Genomic DNA, 17,766 nt, shown 5'->3' on the forward strand with positions numbered 1-17,766 from the left:
AAAAGCCAGGTGGTGCTTGTGTGCTTGCCAGGCTGTCAGCACAGGCACAGATCCTCGGTGGCTGCAGCCCAGCACTTGGGAGCAGCGTGGGTGGGAGAGGAGTGTACTGCAAGGGAGAGTGGTTGAGAGTCCACTTCTAGAGCTATGCAGGAGTTGCATTTGTGGAACAAGAGAGAATAGAAATGAAGCAGCTAATCCCAGGTAACAATTTTTCACAACACAGCTCACAGCGTACACACAGGGACCTCTCCAGCTCCTTGGCTCCTGCGGTGAGCGCGGTGGCAAGCTGAGCTCTCCGGGTGCTTTGTGCATGCAGCGTGTTAGGTGAGTCCCACACAACATTGACTGTGTTAGCACGCTGTGTTAACCTGTTAGCATGGGTATTGTGGTTATTCAAAACCCTGGTGTGTGTTTGTGTATGTGTTTACATCAGTGTACACACACCTTTCAGGGTGCCTGCCTGCTACTGTGCAAGCTGGTGGTTACAGCAGTCTGGGTCCATGTGGGACTCTGTCATTGTGCCAGCTTTGTAGCTGCCTCAGTTACTGCTATGGATGCATTTTCCTCCTTTTAACAGTTTCTATTTTTTTTTTTGAGCTAATTTACAATTACTAGTTTTAAGGGCAGCTGGGTGGGGAAACACTTCCTTCTTGCCAAATGGGAGCTACCTTGTCCCCTTCCCAAATGCACTTTGAGACCTATAAGGAGGAACGGGAGGCTTACATGAGAGGATGAGCAAGGTGGACTTCCAACATCCAGAAGTGTTTGCTAATGGTTTTGTGGAAGGCTGAGATATCAATTGTCAATGGAAAAGCTGTTCTTATTCTCTGGGAAATTCTCCCAGTTTTGCAGTCTCCTCTGTGTTCCCCTTCACGTAGCTATGCATTTGTTACAGTCATGGCTATCTCCTTGCCCTGCTTGGAATGGTGGACATTAAAGCACTTGCTTTTATAACAAATTGGGTAGGCCAATAATAGTTTAAGGTTTCAAATGGAGCATCTGTTAAAATTCAGTATAATTTTTTTAGCATATATATTGTATTTGTGAGTTTATGTAGCTCTTAAAGTAGTTCTAGTGAATGTGTGATATTAGTCATTAAAAATTCTGGTAATTCCAGGAGTAATGTAGATATGAGTTGTGTATATATATGCATGAATATACACATTCATTTTACAGTTGTCTTATATACATTTTTGGATAGATGGGGATACGTTGAGGCAGTATTTGCAATTTAGTGATGGTATTTTCCTTTTAGCATTTATTCAAAACAAAACGTGCAGAAGTGGTTGGTGCAGCTTAAAACATGCAAGCATTTCCCCGCTATCCCATATGGATTGTAGAGAAGGGTTTCCTTTCCTTTATGTCATGTAGGTTCAATGAGTTTCTTGCCCTGATCGTATAGCACCAGGCACGCAGGCGGCTGCAGGGGCAAAGCTTCATTTTGGCACTTCGTAACTCTTGAAAGTGTAACTTCCGAGATCCCATGAAGGCTGGTGCCACTCCAGTGCCAGCCTTACGTGACTGTGCTTTAAAAGTGACTGCCCTCGAGTATTTTTGACACCTTGCAATTATTTTCGTTTAACTGCTTCTCTGCCTCCTCGCCCATCAATCACGGCGTGCCGCTGGTAAGGTCTCTGCAGTGGGCGGGTCGTTTTTTTTTTCGGGAAAATTGGCAGGAGAATGAATGCTCAGCAAGTTGCCGCCACCAGATGGCAATGTTTTCTTATCCCTAGCTACTCCTGAAAAAAGTGGAGGCTGCCTCCTTCATGATCGTCCCTAAAGCCCCTGGCACACCAGTGTCGTGTGGTGTGGTTGTTTGCAGCAGTGCCTTACAGTTAATACAGATAATGTCTTTGTTGTCTTCATCATCTTCAGGTTCTTCAGTCTTTAGGGTGCTAAGAGAAACGTGAGCTGGTAGTTGGACATTTAATTAAGGAAATCCATCAGGTGTCTGTCTGTCTAGGCAGCTTCTGTCTCCTGACCAGAAGATGGCCTGAGCCCGTGCTTTTTCTGTGGATGGAGTTGCAGAGTTAGCAGCACAGTTAGACCAGATCTCAATCCTAACAACTCCAAGTGCAACCTCTTTCTTCACGTGAAGGCAGTACTACCTTGGGCAGTTCTATTTCTCATTTTCCAGTGGGCTGTCTTGGAAAGGACCGATGCCTTTCCCTTGGGAAAGGGCTGTTAGGAGCAGTGTCTGCCTGCTCTGAGGCGGTGAGCACAGGCAGTTCCCGTCGCTGGTAGAGCAAATTAATTCATTATTGGCTTGGCTTGGTACCTCCATAGCTGGAGTCCATCTGAGGGACTGGTCTGGAGCAGACTTGCAAAGACCAAAGGCTGGGGAGAAGGAGTTTGGATAATTGTTTAGTCCAACAGCACTGCTGCTTTAGCTGTTGAAGGCACTTGTGGTTTGATTCCTCACAACCATATTTATTTCTGAGTAGAGATTTTTTAAATTTCCTTACTATTATTTATTGGTGGCAGGAAATAATAATTAGAAAAATCAACACTGATAGTGCTAGAGAGAAGATTAGCATGAAAAACATCGTGGAAAATCCTTCTAAGAGGAATAAAAAGGAAAATTAAACAATAAAATTCAGAGTTAGTGGTGCTGGTTTTTATTACCTAGCCTTCCTTTTTGTGTCAGGAGGGGTAAATTATGCCACGTGGAATATACTTATGCCTGAATTCATCCATGCCCACAGCTTTGTGTGGAAAGGGTGGCCACTTCTTTCAGACTGTGGCTACTGCATTTGGAGCGCCTTGTAATTTAGGGCATGCTTCCTGAAAATCAAGCTCATCTTGCAGAGATCTGCTGTCACGTTTCCAAAAATCCTGAGTCACTTCTGAAAACTCAGAAATCGATCTAATGCAAAGCTTTTGAAGCTGGTGGTGGAAGTCTCATTGACTTCATTTCGCCTCTTCTCTTTGTGCGAGCGAGGGAGTAATGAAACTGCACAGCATTGAAGAAAGATGCTTTTGTTACCCTGTGGCTTGCTTTGCATTCTCAGTTCATTTTGGGTTTCTGTAAGAAAAGCGTCCTTTCTACTCCCTGCTCCCTCCCCCAGGCTGTACCCTTAGAGCAAGCGAGATGCAATAGCAGAATAGCAATGCCGTTTCATCTGATTGCAGTTCATTTATGAAAAAATATTTTCTTTCTGTGGAAACCACACCCTTTGTACTGACACGCAGCTGCTCCGACCGTGCTAACCTTGCAAGCCAACCCCAGCATTGCTTGTGGTGTGCTTCCAGCCTGCATTGCGGCTCGTTTTCTTCAGAGAACCTAAAGATGTGCTGCGAAGCCCAAATCACCCCTGCTGCATTCAGCAGAGCTTTTTCTAGCGTTGTGTTCCCAAGTAAATGATATTTTCTTACAGGTGGTAAGAAATGAACTTTTCTGTGAACAAGTCACTCAACAGGGATTTTGGTTATCACTTTGAGACGTGCATCACTCTATACAGGTGGTGAGTCAACAGGAAACTAATGTGTAGGGTGCAAAGAAATTTTCTTCCTTTTTTTTTTTATTTTATTTTTTTTTATTTCAATCAATAGTTCAACAAGTGCTTAAACTTCCCCGGCAGTTTAATCTGGAACATCTAGTTGAGAAGAAAAATATCTTCAATAGCTTTACAAAAATAAAGAGATTTTCTTTTCTTTCTTTTTAAAACCTGCACTTTAAGCAAGCACACTCCAACTCAAGCAAGACAGACACTGCATCTTAAAACATGGACCTCTGGTCTTACAAATGACATTCTACCTCAAGGCAGCAGGCACAGTACGTAAACGGTATAGAAACAGAGCAGGAACAACTGTTACAGCTTTCTGATCCTTTTTTTTTTTTTTTTTTAATCTTTTTTGACAGCATGTATTAAAAAGCAAAGTTGCCCAAGAGATTCTTCAGATTACCATTTCTTCTGGCAGGTGGCTCCTCCACCAGAATATTACAGGGGGGACAAGTGGAAACCTTTCACCTGTTCTGGCAACCCTGGCAGTTACTGAAGATGCCCAAATTAATTGTTTCCCTCATTAATGCTTCTGAGCTTCGGTATGGGACAAACAGCTCAGCTTGTAGGTCTTCCACTGCTAAGCCACGTGCGGCTCAGCTCCTTTAGCAGTCAGGGCTGCCAGCACATGAGGTCAGGCAGGAGAAACAAAATGAATGGAGTATATTGTCACAGATGTGTGTGGGGCCGCGCAACAGTAAATTTAGCGCCTGATGAGATGAGGAGATCAAGGGAGCCCAGCTCCTAGGCCTGGGCCTGTAACGTAGGAGAACCCTTGCAGGGCACGTGGGTTGACAAATAACACACACACTCTGAAGGCTGACTTATCTGTGTCCAACTTGGCTTCTGTTGGCTAATAGGAAAATAAAGGAAAAATATGTAGGCACAGGGAGGGAAGCTGGTGCTGCAGCATGTGCTAAAAACCCAGATCATAAAATCATAAAACTATGTTTCAAGTCAACAATACAAATAAACCAGAAGAACCATAATATACCAGAGCCAAAATAAACCAGAAGCAGATTTTTTTTTTTTTTTGGGGGGGGGGGGGGGGGTAATGCATCACAAAGGTCTCTTTCTAGCATTTCCTTGATAACCATCTCTGGGTGATAGGGGGAAAAAAAGGCACTTCTCGTTTGGTTTGTACGTTGTGTCACGTTTGCGTTTAGTGTAGCCCTATGTCTTGGCAAAGCTAGGTTGGTGCAAGTCTGTGATTCACAATAAGGATTTAACTGGAGGTTTAGGTTTGGATGTGCTTTTTAGAGGTAAGAACTGGACAGGTCTTTCTCTTGAAACTGTTGTAATACTTCTGACGTTAAGCAGTTTACGGAGGAGCCACAACACAGTCATAAATTGCGGCTCCTTGCCCTGGTGAATGTGGAGCATCGTGCTGCGGAGTGGCTCTTGCTGTTGGGTTCAATCCTGCGTTTCAAGGATGGGCAGATTTCAGCTGGGACTCGTGTTTGTGTGGGCCTTGCGTAGGGAGGGGTGTGAGGGTCTAACAGCTCCCAGCCATCTATATTTTTCCGGAGATGAGATCGCCTAATGTGGTGAAAGAAGCTTGTCTTCTGTGGTGTAAGGGACATCACACCATACACATCCTTATAAATAGAAACTAACATGGGCTCACTCATGCACCTATGTCTTAAACAGAAGTTGGAGACTAAGCTACTATTTGAAGGAACTTGTCTGAGATCCTGTAATATCTCAACAACTCATTTGGAAACACGCTGGTGTACATTTGCTGAATAGAAAACTTGAGGTCTAGCTGGAGAAAACCAAACTCCTATCTGGTTTTGAGGTTCTCTTTCAGAGACTTCACATCCCTTTCTGGACCTTCTGGTTAAAGCTGTGCTCCTGATGCCTCTATGCTAACGACCATCCAGAACTCTTCAAGGTTTGATGGTGTGGAGCAGTAAACTATTAAATGCTGAGCAGAGCAGCTGCTGTTCTCAGGGCTCGGTTTATCACGGTGAGCTGGCTTTCAGCTCCTCCCAGCGAGCTGAAGGAGGATCTGGTACCAGGTGAATGGATGAGTGCTTTTCTGCTGGCTACTGAGTCACCCTGAGCTCTGTTCCTGCCTCTTGAGCTATTTAGGGGTTTTCTGTGACATTTCATGTCTGGGGAAAAAATGTGAAAGGTGTGATGTGGTAATGAGAGCCTGTGGTTGTTTCTTCTCCCTCTTCCTCTGGCTGTCTCAAAAACAGGTGAACTGATTTCTTTATCACTCAGGGAATTCCTGTCAAAGGCTGAAACCAGCTTGGAGCAAGCTGTCAAGAAGGCACAAACGTTGAGGAGGTAGGGAGCCTGAGTACAGCCATTTGCTACTTGGATGGGTTTTTCCTGCTTGCTTTGCTAGGAAGGTCCACGCTATTGCTGTTATTTCAAAGCATGCTTTTGCTGTAGCACACGGTATGGACGCTCACCTGTGCTGATGAAACACAGTGACCTTACTCCTTGTGTTGCTCTCACAGGTTCCCCACGTGAGCCAGAGCACGTGTGTATATCAGTAAAGGCCTCAAGGCTGAGCTGCGCCCTCAGCTTCCTCCCCAATAGAACTGGGGATCATGGTTCATCCACGAGCTGTACCTCCTTGCTGGCCTTAAATATCTCCCCCACCCTCTCTGCTTCCATCCATGTCAGTGTGTGTACACAATAAGGTATTTGCCAGAGGGAGAAAATCCGAAGGTTTCCAGAGCAGGTGTTGTTGAGGGAAGCTCTCTGAGGGCTCTGCCTCTCCCACTTTCCCAGCAGTGTCTCCCCATACCAGTGTGGGTGCAAGCTCGGTGAAACCACGCTGTGTGTTGGGATCCTCCAGCAAGGAGAAAAGGGAGGAGGCGGCAGTGTTACAACATCCAAGCTACAGCTACTGCACATGGAGTACACGAGGCCTCATGAACACGGGAACAGAACAAGTCATTCCAGGCTTCCATCAGCAACTTACCTGGGCTTTGTGTATCTGACAGAAAAAAAAATGCTTTTTCTGTCTGGCTTTAGGGGGCTGTGATTGTAACTATTTACTTGATTCAGAGGGAGGTCCTGAAGCAATTACATAGCTAACGAAATCAATGAGAAAATGTTAAGCCACTGGTTATTTTTACAACTTAATAGTTGTAAAAGGAAGTTGTAAAATACTTGTAAAAAAAATAGTTGTAAAAGGAATTACAACTTAGTAGTTGTAAAAATAGTTTAAATTATTTGGAATATTTTTTTTACTTGAAAATATCAACCAATTACCACTGCCTCAACGGAGGGCTGTTGATTTGCTGTTTCTGTTGAGCTGTGAGATAAGGGCTAGATAAATCCTTGTAGGTTTTCTTCTTATATACATATCTACACCCGAGTCCTGAAGTCAGAGGGGGAAGCCACTGTCACAGTATTAACACTACACCGAGTTGTTCCCCAGAGTTAAATTCTGATGAGAAACTGAGCGTTGGGCTGAGAAAGTACCACAATGGTAAAACGGCAGAGACAACTGAAGCAGGATTGTAATGTTCACCCCAGCAGTTTAAAAAAAAATAATAATAAAAGGAGACCCTATCCCTCCCCCCCAGAAGTCTGCAGTCCTAAAGTGCAATTACTTTTGTGCAGTCATGTCAGGCCAGGGATCAGACTGGATGAAGTTCAAAGCACAAGAAACATCAAACGAGTGCTGTTTGTGATTCGAGGAGGGGGGGAAATAAGGAAAAGAACAACAGTTCTCAGGCATTCAAGTGCATCAAGAAAATAAACGTCCCTTTCTTTCTGAAGAAAAACAACCCTCAGTCTTATGGAATCCTGGCTTTGTAGTCATGAAAAATAGTTCTTTTTTTTTTTTTCACTTCTAGCTGAGAATGTCCCAATATGTCACAGTACAAATAAACAACACCAAAGCAAGAGCTGGGGCGCTGGGATGTTTTGCCAGTGCCCTGCTGCTATACAGACGTATTTTATTTTCCTCTGGTGACTCCTCAGATCTGGGCACGGACGAAGCGCACTGAATTAAAGGCATCTGGTAGGACGTGGCTCTCTTTTCTGGTCGGTCGGGGCTGGACCCGTCGCTGGGCCTCTGGCCATTGTAGAGCAAGTACCTGCCCCTGGCGTCCTGTTCCATCTTGAAGATTTCGTACTCGGTGTGCGGCAGGCGGATGCCGAGCGCGATGCAGCCGTTGGTGTGGGTGACGTCTTGCTGGACCCCGACTTGCCAGGAGCCCTGTGCCCCGCACTCGTTCCCGTTGAAGACGTTGAGCAGAGAGGCTGTGGATACGTCCATGGGCGTCACCTTCATGTGGTTTACTGCAAGCAAAGAAGAGAGGGGGTGTTAGCAGAGGGGCAAAGGCAACATGCTGCTTGGGGTGTACCCAAGAAATCATCACTGAAATAGGGGTTCACCCTTCGATCTGCCCATATGGGGCAGCACCATGTCCTTTGCAGGCAGGACCATAGCATTTGATGAAAAATGCACAGTAAAATCAGTGAGGGAAGAAAATTGGAAAATGCTTTTGAAACTGACTCTTTTACTTCTGTATGTTATCTCTGCTGCTAGCAATGTCACAAAGGTTCAAGTGAGGCGTGTTGCCAAATGGGTTTAGCGGCTATGGGGACAAGGTTATTTTAAATACGTCCCTTGTGTAGGTGCTGGTGCTTCCTGAATTTGCTTAAGGATGTCTTTTAATCTAACCAATGGGAATTACAGCAGCTCTGAATCTCTTTGTTCTTTCTTAAATCAATTTTCTTATACTGTAGGTGTGGCCAGGAAATCTATTTGCATCATTTTACACTTTTGATATAACTGCTTTGTGTACTGAACACACACACACACACACACACACACACACACGTTCAGTTGAAGAAAACCTGATGGCCGCATATCTCAGTCAGAGATTGAGCAGAACTTTACATAAATTCCAGGCAATCCTTTCCAGATAAAGCCTGGTTGAGATACATAAAAGAGGAAACAATAAAACTCTGCTCATATTTTATTAACATCCATATTTATCCATAAGTAGGGCTATTTATAACCTATTTTTATCATTTTAAAACGTATGCTGCCTCGTAAAGCTAGTGAAATAATAATTTCCAATTGTAAAATTTGTAAAATACTACAATCTTTATATATTGCCTGTAGTATTTTGTATGAAGTATTTCTGAACTAGAGAGACTTCTTGTTATCTAAACGGTGACTGCAGCTTGCAGTATCAAACACAAAAAATGTTGCAGCTTCTTCACTTCGAAGTTACCTCTATACCTTTCGTAGGTATGCTACCTTTCATAGGGGTTTAGAGCATGTAGAGTTTTATTTTTCAGATGAGTTTAAAAAGTTGAGAAAAGCCAAATTGAAAGAGCCTGTGGAAGCTGAATAGAGATTGTTCTTGGTGCGCTTTTGGTACTGTATATCAAGAAAAGGGTTTCAGAATAGATTGGTGCTGACCAAAACACAAGTAAATTACAAACCCTCATGCCTCCCAACACACCAAACTCACAAATTCTTGTACAGGATGTTAATAATGTATGTGTCTTTTTATACTTAGATTTTTATACTTCATACTCAAATTTTTATTCTGAAGTTTTACAAGCAGATATTTGACTCAAAGGCTCAACAGTGACCTTTCTCTGTGAGGTAAATTGGCATGTTATCAAACAGAAATTCAAGCAAAAACTGGATTTTATCCTAGGAGCTAAGCTGGAACATGCTGCATACAGCTAGAAAGAACAAGAGCTCTGACAGGCAGGGATATCTCCTGCCTCCTAAGAAAATCCTAGATTAGTAAAACATTTCTCATAGTTAGATATTTTCCTAAATTGGAGACGTACAAGAAGCTATATGCTTTTCATATATGATCTGAAATTAGGAGGGTAAGAGCCTACAGTACGCTCAGGGTTTCCACAGGCTCCGCTGGGGCTGGCGCCGTGGAGGGACGTCGTGTTTTGGAGATGTTTGTTTGTGCGAGTGGTTAAAACCACTGAGCTCTTTCTAAGCAGGCTGCTGTGGGGCTGTTTGTATGAAAAGGCTTTTCAGCCACGGGGACCTGGGTAGCGTCACCACTGAGCACTGCTTCCTGGAGTACTCGAGGGGGCTGTTAGATACATCCAGTATTCACTGCGGTGGGATTAATCAGAGCTGTCTTCAGGGACATCGCTACTTGCTCTAGGCCCCCTTGGAAGCTGATGAAAAGACACATGCTACTGTATCCGTCTTTGCCAAAAAATGATTTATACCACTTATGACCTGAAATGCCTTCTGAAGTCACTTTTTTTTTTTTTTTTTTTTTTTCCCTCTATGCCGGAGGAGCCTTAGGATATGGATCTAATCTTGGGCACTTTGCTTAGATGTTTGACGTCTGGCCACTAGGCTCCAAGACTTAGCGATGCGAAGACTTATTTTCTTGTGTTGTACTGAAGATCTCTCTATTTTGCCTCAAATGAGCATTGCTTCAGTGGTGTAAAACATCATGCATTGCCTGGGCAATCACAGAAGGCCTAAACCTGCCCAAGAAAGGAGTAAATCCTGCAAATGATGAACTCATTAGCAATCAAATCACCTTGAGCAACCCTACCTTTGAACACAAACTCCGTTCCGCCCATCACTTTGGACGAGTGCACTCCTCGGCTGTAGCGTCCCTTGGCGTAGATGGTGAAGGTGGGGTGTTTGCAGATGGGGTCGGAGTAGTGGTAGTAGTGGCCTTCCCAGGTGTTGTTGTTGTCGTGGAAGATGAAGTGCCGTGTGAGGAAGAGCACCTCCGGCCGCACCTCGCAGCGCTGGCTCACCCACTCGCCGTGCAGCCCGATGGTCAGGTCCGCCTTGGGGGGCAGGATGGGAGGGTGGTGCTCGTCCGAGCGGTAGATGATCCTGCACGCGATGCACGTGCGGTCGTGGTTCTGCAAGGAGGCAAAGAGAAACCCTCGTTTCTTTGGGCAGTGGCCTGGGGAAACAGCAACCTGCTATTTTACACCTTTTCAGCTTTCCTGAGCCTTAACACAAGATCGTGAAGCGTACCCTTTGTGTATCTAGAGGAGTCTTAACTGTAGCCTCTGCCAATTTTCTTCTCTGCGTCAGGCACACAGCTCTGCTGACAGCACCATGGATATGGGGATGTAAGTGAGCTTGCACAGAGCCTGAGGTGCTCCAGGCAGCAGACGTGGCCTACTGTCACTGAACACGATGAAAGCTTTATGGCTCTTTCCACCAGGAATGAGGTCTGTGGTGTCGGTCAGGCCCGATGAAGGCCCACAGCAGAACCACTTTGTTGAGCACCAAACCTCTGGGATCCACATGGCCCAGCTTCCAGCCACATCACTGAGGGGCGAGGCCATTTTGTCATGCATGGATGGGGCTCTCAGAGGTGCTGCCCACCATGTGCTAATCACTTCTGCAGGAGGCAAAGACGCCATAGCCAGCCTTTGCCATCATCTGTTGAGGACACCTGATCCCTCCTGGAGACAGGGGGATGAACAGGGTGGGTTCCTTGTGTCACCTACTTCATTCAAGCTGTGAGGAGTTCCAGAGTGAACTGAGCTAAGAGCTGAAACTCCCACACAGCCACTGGGGAGAGGGATTTATACAACATGAACGCTTTTCCTTCATGCCCCTTTCCAGTCCTCTTCTCTGTGATGTCTCTGAGCTCATCCCATTACATAAATTCTCAAATTCATCACTAATATTTTAAAGCCCACATGCGCCACTACAGAGTCAGCATTTCTCTATTTGCTATCTTCAGCTCAGGGCGCTCTTTAGGAAGCACATTTACACATTCTTCATCTGTGCCCTCAGCCTGTCTGCTATTACAACCATAGGTAGCTTCCAAGAACCAACACACACCTCAGGCAATGCATCCCTTTTACACATATTGAATAGGGTTTATATTTCCCTCCCCTCCAGATCACATTGACATCAAAAGTCAGTGAAACCAATGAGTCTGCTGCCAGCTTCACCAGGCTGTAGAGTAATGGTCTGTCTGCAAAATATCTATAAATGATATAGCCCAGGTTGACCTGAACCAGTGTTGGCCAACAGAGCTGCTCTGAGGAGGAGGTGAGACTTGCTGACCTCCAGAGGGGTTTTCCACCCAAAACCAAATGGTCTTCTGGGGACCGTGTGTCAGCATGCTACAGAAGAAGATGTCATTCTTTCGCATTGCGGAGCTTGTTAACTAATTTTAAAATTCATTTTCCAACATCTGCAAGGAAGTACAAGGGCCATTAGTATGTTAATGAAAATACAAAGTATTTTTAATTGAGTAAATAAACTGAGACTGGTGAAGTTAGCAGATTTGTGCCGTTGTAACTAACAGCAGAGACTGGTGCAAAATATGTAGTTCCCCTGAACACCGAAAGCACAGATAACACACAAGGACTGTAAAAATGGGGTGTTTTCTGAGACTGCAAGTTTCAGTTTGGACTTTCTTATGGTCAAGAGAGAAGTCAAGATCCGGCCTGTCTTTCTATTTTGCTACAAGCTTCTTGTGTGACCTTCCCATGGACTTAATCTCAGTTCACAGAAACAGACAATTACAGCTTTTCTGTTTGATGCAGGACTGGTAGAAGGTTAAATAAAGACTGTGAGCTGTCAGAAAGCAGACAGAAATGTAAGGGGCCTGATAGATTGATATATAAATATATTTGCACGTAGCTCTATTCATTGAGCAAACTTTCATGCACAATCTGACATTCCTCTTGTCTACAATAAATGCTCATCATCTGCAAGCTTGTTTGGGACTAATGAAGGGGGTATGTTGAACCTCTAGTTCTCTTTAGAGGATATCAGTCTTTTTCTTTGGAAAGGGTTTGGTTTCACATAACCACAAAATCTGCTGTTGTCCTTGCATGGGCGCCTTCAGTTAACCAGGCCAGGTGTCCATGAAATAAATACCTGTTTCTCCAGTATTGCTGTCCTGCCATGGGGCAGACAAGTGTTACGGCTGCCTAACACCTGGATGAAGTGGCTATGGTGAATGGGCACTTGCTGCAATAAAAAGGGAGTAGGACAGGGAGAAGCTGGGGAAGTGATGAGGGAAGCAGGAGTATCCCTTTCAAAGCAGTGAGATACCAAAGTGGCTCAGGGATTTCATAAGGTCATACCCTGAATGCATTGCTTCTCTGAGATTAGCACTTGAATCTAAGCCTACACTTTTCACTCTGATATTATCTTTCACAGAGTTATGAACTCTTTAGTGGAAGAATATGCCACATGTAAAACCCTTCAGTACAATTTTTGTTCAAGTAATGTACACGAGAAAGATCTAGTTTTATTGTGAGTCAATTGGACTTAATTATGGAGTAATTCATGTTTAACAACTGAATGTATTTTTCACTGTTGCTTTTTCAGGTCAGCTGCTTTTGGTTCTTAATTGCACTGGCTAAGGCCTTGCAAATCACTCCCTTTCCATTTGTCTTAGGAAAGATTATTTTCTAAAAACAGACATTCAAAGAAAATACAGAACAGAGGCAGAGGACATTTGAGTCCAAACACAATTAAATACTCTCTAATAAAAAGCTAATTTGGGCAGGACATAAACTAAAAAGCCATAAAATGATCAGCGGACAGGATGCACATCTGTTTCATGTTTCAAATATTTTAGGTGTACAGTGCAGTCTTTTTAATACGGGGGTCTTGTGGAAAGGAACAGCCCCAGGGATGGCCACTGCTCGGTGTCTGCAAGATCCCTTCCCATGGAGAAGAGGGGAAGGGAGCCTTGTTGCAGCTCTGCAATGCTGAATCCGTGCTGGCCCAGCTCCTCACCCTCCTGGGTGCTTCTCTGAAGCCAACTTGTGAATTAATCCATGAGGCCACAAGGGTTGAAATAAGCCTGAATCTCTGGCTGGAAACAGTTCTTGTATACTTGGGGAGAAAATAGTTTGTGATCTGAAAATTTCCATGAACATTTTTCCTTATCCCTCCCTCCTGCTGCCTCAGCTGAAGTGGTAACAGGGCCAGACTGCTCTGGAAGCCAAGCAGAGAGGTTTCTAATAAAAAAGCAAACAAGGATGAGGTTCCTTGATCTTCTTCCCAATTGCTGTGGATAGTCGGAAACACAAATCGTCTCAGCACATTTTATTTTTGTGCTTAAGTTCTATTGGATTCTGTGGCTGCCTAGAGCTAATTCTCCTCTAATCAATTCATAGTGTTTGTTATGGCCCAGGACAAAAAAACTATCGCGCAACTGGGATGTTCTCTCAGCAATGGTAAAATGGGCTTTGAATAACACGTAGAAAGATCTTTTTGGAAGGTTTTCTTTGAACAACTTTGTATTTTGATGCTGTTGTTGCCCAAGAAATCTATGGTCCAAACCCTTTCCAAAACGTATAGGAAATTTACCCTTTCCTTATGGTTAAAGCAGAAGCTGAAATCATTGCTTAATATCAAAGAGAGGATCCGCAGGATGTACTGCAAGTTGTATTTAGGGACAAAACAAACAAGCACAAGTAGTAAAGAGGACGTTGAAAATACAGATACTTTGAAAATACTGCTCAAAAATAATTACTCTATCCTTTTTTATATGCTGAAAATGTGTCTGTATCTCAATTAAAAAAATAAATTGTATTTGTCTGAAGCAGAGCCAGCTGATCAACTTTTCCCAAGTTTTCCCCCGTAGAAGACTATTTCTGATATTTTGCTATCATTGAATTGTTAAGGTTGGAAAAGACCACCAAGATCATCTGGTCCAACCATCCCCCTACCACCAATGCCACCCACTAAACCATGTCCCCAAGCACCACGTCCAATCTTTCCTTAAACACCCCCAGGGATAGTGACTACTTAAGAGTCTGAGAGATGCCATGCATTCTTAGCAGGAAAGCATTTTAGGGGCTTTCTCAGGAGTTTTCTCAGCAGCAGTTTGTTTCACATCTGCAAGGTCTTGAAACTGACATGAAATTACACATTATTTTCCCAAAGTAATTTGGGAAATCATCTCACCTTCTCTTTTTATCTGGAGCTGCTGCACATCCTTCCTATCCCATAAGCTGGTTAGGAAATTCAAGCATCAGCTCTGACTCAGAAACACAGAAAAGTGCATGCTCTTTGCAGTCAGCTCTGCTGCCTTTGGACTCCCTCCTTGCTCTCCTCTTTCCTCCCAGTAATGCCAGTATCAAACGAAAACCCAACCCTTAAGCTCCTGGCAGAGCAGTTGCTTCTTTCTGTAATCTCTCTCTTGAGGCTCAGGCCTTTCAACTTTCAGTTTTTATTCAAACTCAGATATTCCATGTGGCTACTCTAAATACACCCATCCCTCCCTTTCCCAATACCATTGCCAGCTGGGTCTGTTCCCTCCTCCTGGGCTGCTGTCACCACTGCTCAGTTACAATACCCAGTGAAGTCACATATTTCACATTTTTGTAGCAATATCTTGCCTTATCAAGTCATGTACTGACATTAAAAATATTTCTACAACATTCTTCTGCTGCTACGTCTGTTTTACCTGCGCCTCTGCAGGTGTAACATGGAAAGCCTGTTTGGAAGAGCCAGGTTCTCAGCTGGTATAAACCCACCTTTGGCTAGCATTGATTTACATTGGTTGCATGGCAAGAAGTGGTTATTGTTCATGGCTGGAAGAGGAGAACAGGTTGCATCTATACTGTATTGTGCGTGGCAAGGGCTAGCAGAAGACCTGCCACCAGGGGAAGATGCTCCTAAGCAACATGAAGCAGCCCAGGCTCTGGTTATTCCCAAGTTTGTCTTGCTCTTGTGTTGGGGACTCCCCTTTTAGGGCAGATTCTGACCAAGACAGAAGGCATTGAGGAAGAGGAGAAAGAAAAGACATGCTTAGCAGTGACCTCCCACACCCACCCAAATGCTGTGTATCATGGGCTGGGCTAGATAGGCCCAGGACAAGGCCTGCATGGTCAGGGTGCCTTCAGCCTCACCGCCCAAGAAGCCAGGTGCCAGGTTTTGGTATCAATAATTGCATGCTCCCAGGACAAGTACAAAGGCAAACCTCTGGAGAACATCAGCTGGGAGAAGGTGTCAGCTCAAGGAAATGCATCCAAGTAAACAGAAAATGTTAGATGCTTTGCCTCACGCTGCCAAGGACCGAGTCCACCCAAAGAACACTTTTATGAATTGCTCAGGGTAGTATCAAGCTCCACTCTTCCACTGCTCCAGATAACTGCAGACCAAGACAACACTTTAACAAACGGCTACAATCTCCCTCTACCACAAAAGTGATAATTTGCAGGCTTTCCATGACCTCATATGAAGCTAAGTTGGCTAACATGCATTAGGCTGGCTCTGGGGAGTTGAAAAGCATGGTTGACAGAGTTGTAATTCAGCCTGCCAAAGGGAATGAAGAATAACAAAGATTTAGAACTTTAATTAAAAAATCTTGAAGCAAATGAAATGCTGGGGAGAGCGGTAACTCCTTTGCAGGGTTGTCAGTTTGGGATTTCTTTTTGTGGAGAACAGAGGAGCTGCACGCAGTAAGGAGGGTGGAGGTACGTTCAGATTTATCTACAAATATGTACCATATATTTCAAGATATTGAGGAATGGTTTTTATTAACTACTCCCAGGAAGAGAAAGATAGCAAAGGAATCTGAAGGCACTACCATTACACAACTGTCTGATCTATCACGTCGATTCCATTGCACAACCCTGCATAAAACTGAAATAAACACGACCAAAATGAAATACAAGAGTCTTCTGCTTGTTCCCTTATCATATAAAGTCCTTTAGCCTGCACCAAAGATGGGAACATAGATAAATAATGGCCTTTTTCTCAGATGAATTTACTTGCATGTCCTCTATCCAACTAAAATGATACTACATTTATAGTGACATGAATATTTTGGTAAGTAAAAAAAAAACACTGGAAAATATGAAGCAACACTTTGATGGTCCATCTTCAGGAGCAGAATATTAAAAAATTAAGCTGCCTTATGTGTCTATGATGCCTTTAAAAAGCAACCTATGTAAGCCTACTTATACTCCTACTATGCTACTGCATAGCAATATTGACAGTGAGTCCTCCATTCCCGCTTACAAAAGATAAAGTAATTGTGGTTAGATGCCAACAAGAAGGAAGGTGTCAGTAGTTTAGATATATTTGCTGCATTGATCTGAAGACTCTTCTTTTATTTTGCTAAACTAAATAGTTAACTCTGATCTGGGGTACTGTATTTGTGTTGGAGCAGACTTTTAGTGTAATTGCAGAAGAAATGGTGATCAGTGAAGATGAATATGGTTTTAAAACCAACACAGCTTTTGAAGATTTGGCTAGGAGCTGTTTGCTTCTCTTATCTTTGAAGTGCATCATACACACTGTTGTTGTTCATAAACCTGGAATTAACCTGTTTGAACAATCTTCTCAATGTTCTTTCTTTGCTGCCCTCATAATTTCCCTAATCAAGAGTCTTTTGCCAGTAATAATGAACAAAAGAAACCCTTCATGTGTTGGCTTAATCTGGAAGTCTAGTAGCACTGCTCTGGCAAACAGAGGAGTTTTGTCCTCCAAAATTATGCTTTTTGATTGAGATAATATTTTGCGTATTTCTCTGAGGCACTTCACATGTTTAAGATCTATTTATTAACTTCTGCTTGCATTTCCTTGTGAGCACCTCCAGTACTCAGTATTTCCCCTACAGATGAAGTAACTGAGTTTCAAAGAGATGAACACCCACATTTTCAAAAGCTTAGAAAACCTTGTGCACTTTGTTCTTTTACCTCCTGGCTAAACCAAAACCCAAGCACCAACCTCCATACGTGGAATCAGCTCCAGCTGCAAACACCGAGTGGTGCTGAAAGTCAGCTTCCAACGGTGAATAAACTTGTCAGAGAGGATTGACAATTTGGGATTGCTTTTCCGTGGGAAAATTTTAATGAAAATGTGTGGCCAGCAAACGTTTGAACATGGCAAAGACAAAAGGAAAGTTATTCTAGCATGCTTTAGGATTCTTGTGATGTTCCAGACCACTCCAGCCTTATTCCTAATAAAAGATCTAACTTGAATGACCTGTCATCACAGCTGTGGACTGATCTTTCCTGTTACTCAGTCAGATGATAAAATAGCACAAGGAGTTCTTTGTTTACAAAATGGTATTTCTGAGGCAATTAGATGTGAAACCAGTGTCCTAGTATTGCTGTTGTAAACATTTCCTGTGTTTTTAGACACAGCAGATGTCTCGGAAAACATCTTCTGTCCTTATGCACAGCGAACGAATACTGCATTCAAGCCTTCCTTCATGCTGCAAGTTCCCCTATAGATTTGCAAATCAGGTGTGATTTTATGACTGGTCAGCCAGGCTCCTTGGTATTGTCCTAATCAGTATTTTTTGTACAATACAGATGATGCTGT

The 17,766-nt window shown here is 43.6% G+C and overlaps 1 protein-coding gene across 1 annotated transcript in view; it reads right to left on the minus strand.

The window, feature by feature from the left end:
• Nucleotides 1-4,552: 4,552 nt before the first annotated feature.
• The window catches only part of APCDD1 (APC down-regulated 1), a 28,134-nt gene continuing 14,920 nt past the window's right edge, over nt 4,553-17,766 (minus strand). Inside the window, exons 4-5 of the mRNA XM_068671643.1 lie at nt 10,037-10,358; nt 4,553-7,775 (exon numbers count right to left, since the gene is read on the minus strand). Coding sequence (XP_068527744.1) covers nt 7,324-7,775; nt 10,037-10,358 — 774 coding nt within the window. The 3' untranslated portion in view covers nt 4,553-7,323. The remainder of the gene's footprint in view (nt 7,776-10,036; nt 10,359-17,766) is intronic.

Source organism: Anas acuta, chromosome 2 (assembly GCF_963932015.1).
Source record: "Anas acuta chromosome 2, bAnaAcu1.1, whole genome shotgun sequence".
NCBI lineage: Eukaryota > Metazoa > Chordata > Aves > Anseriformes > Anatidae > Anas > Anas acuta.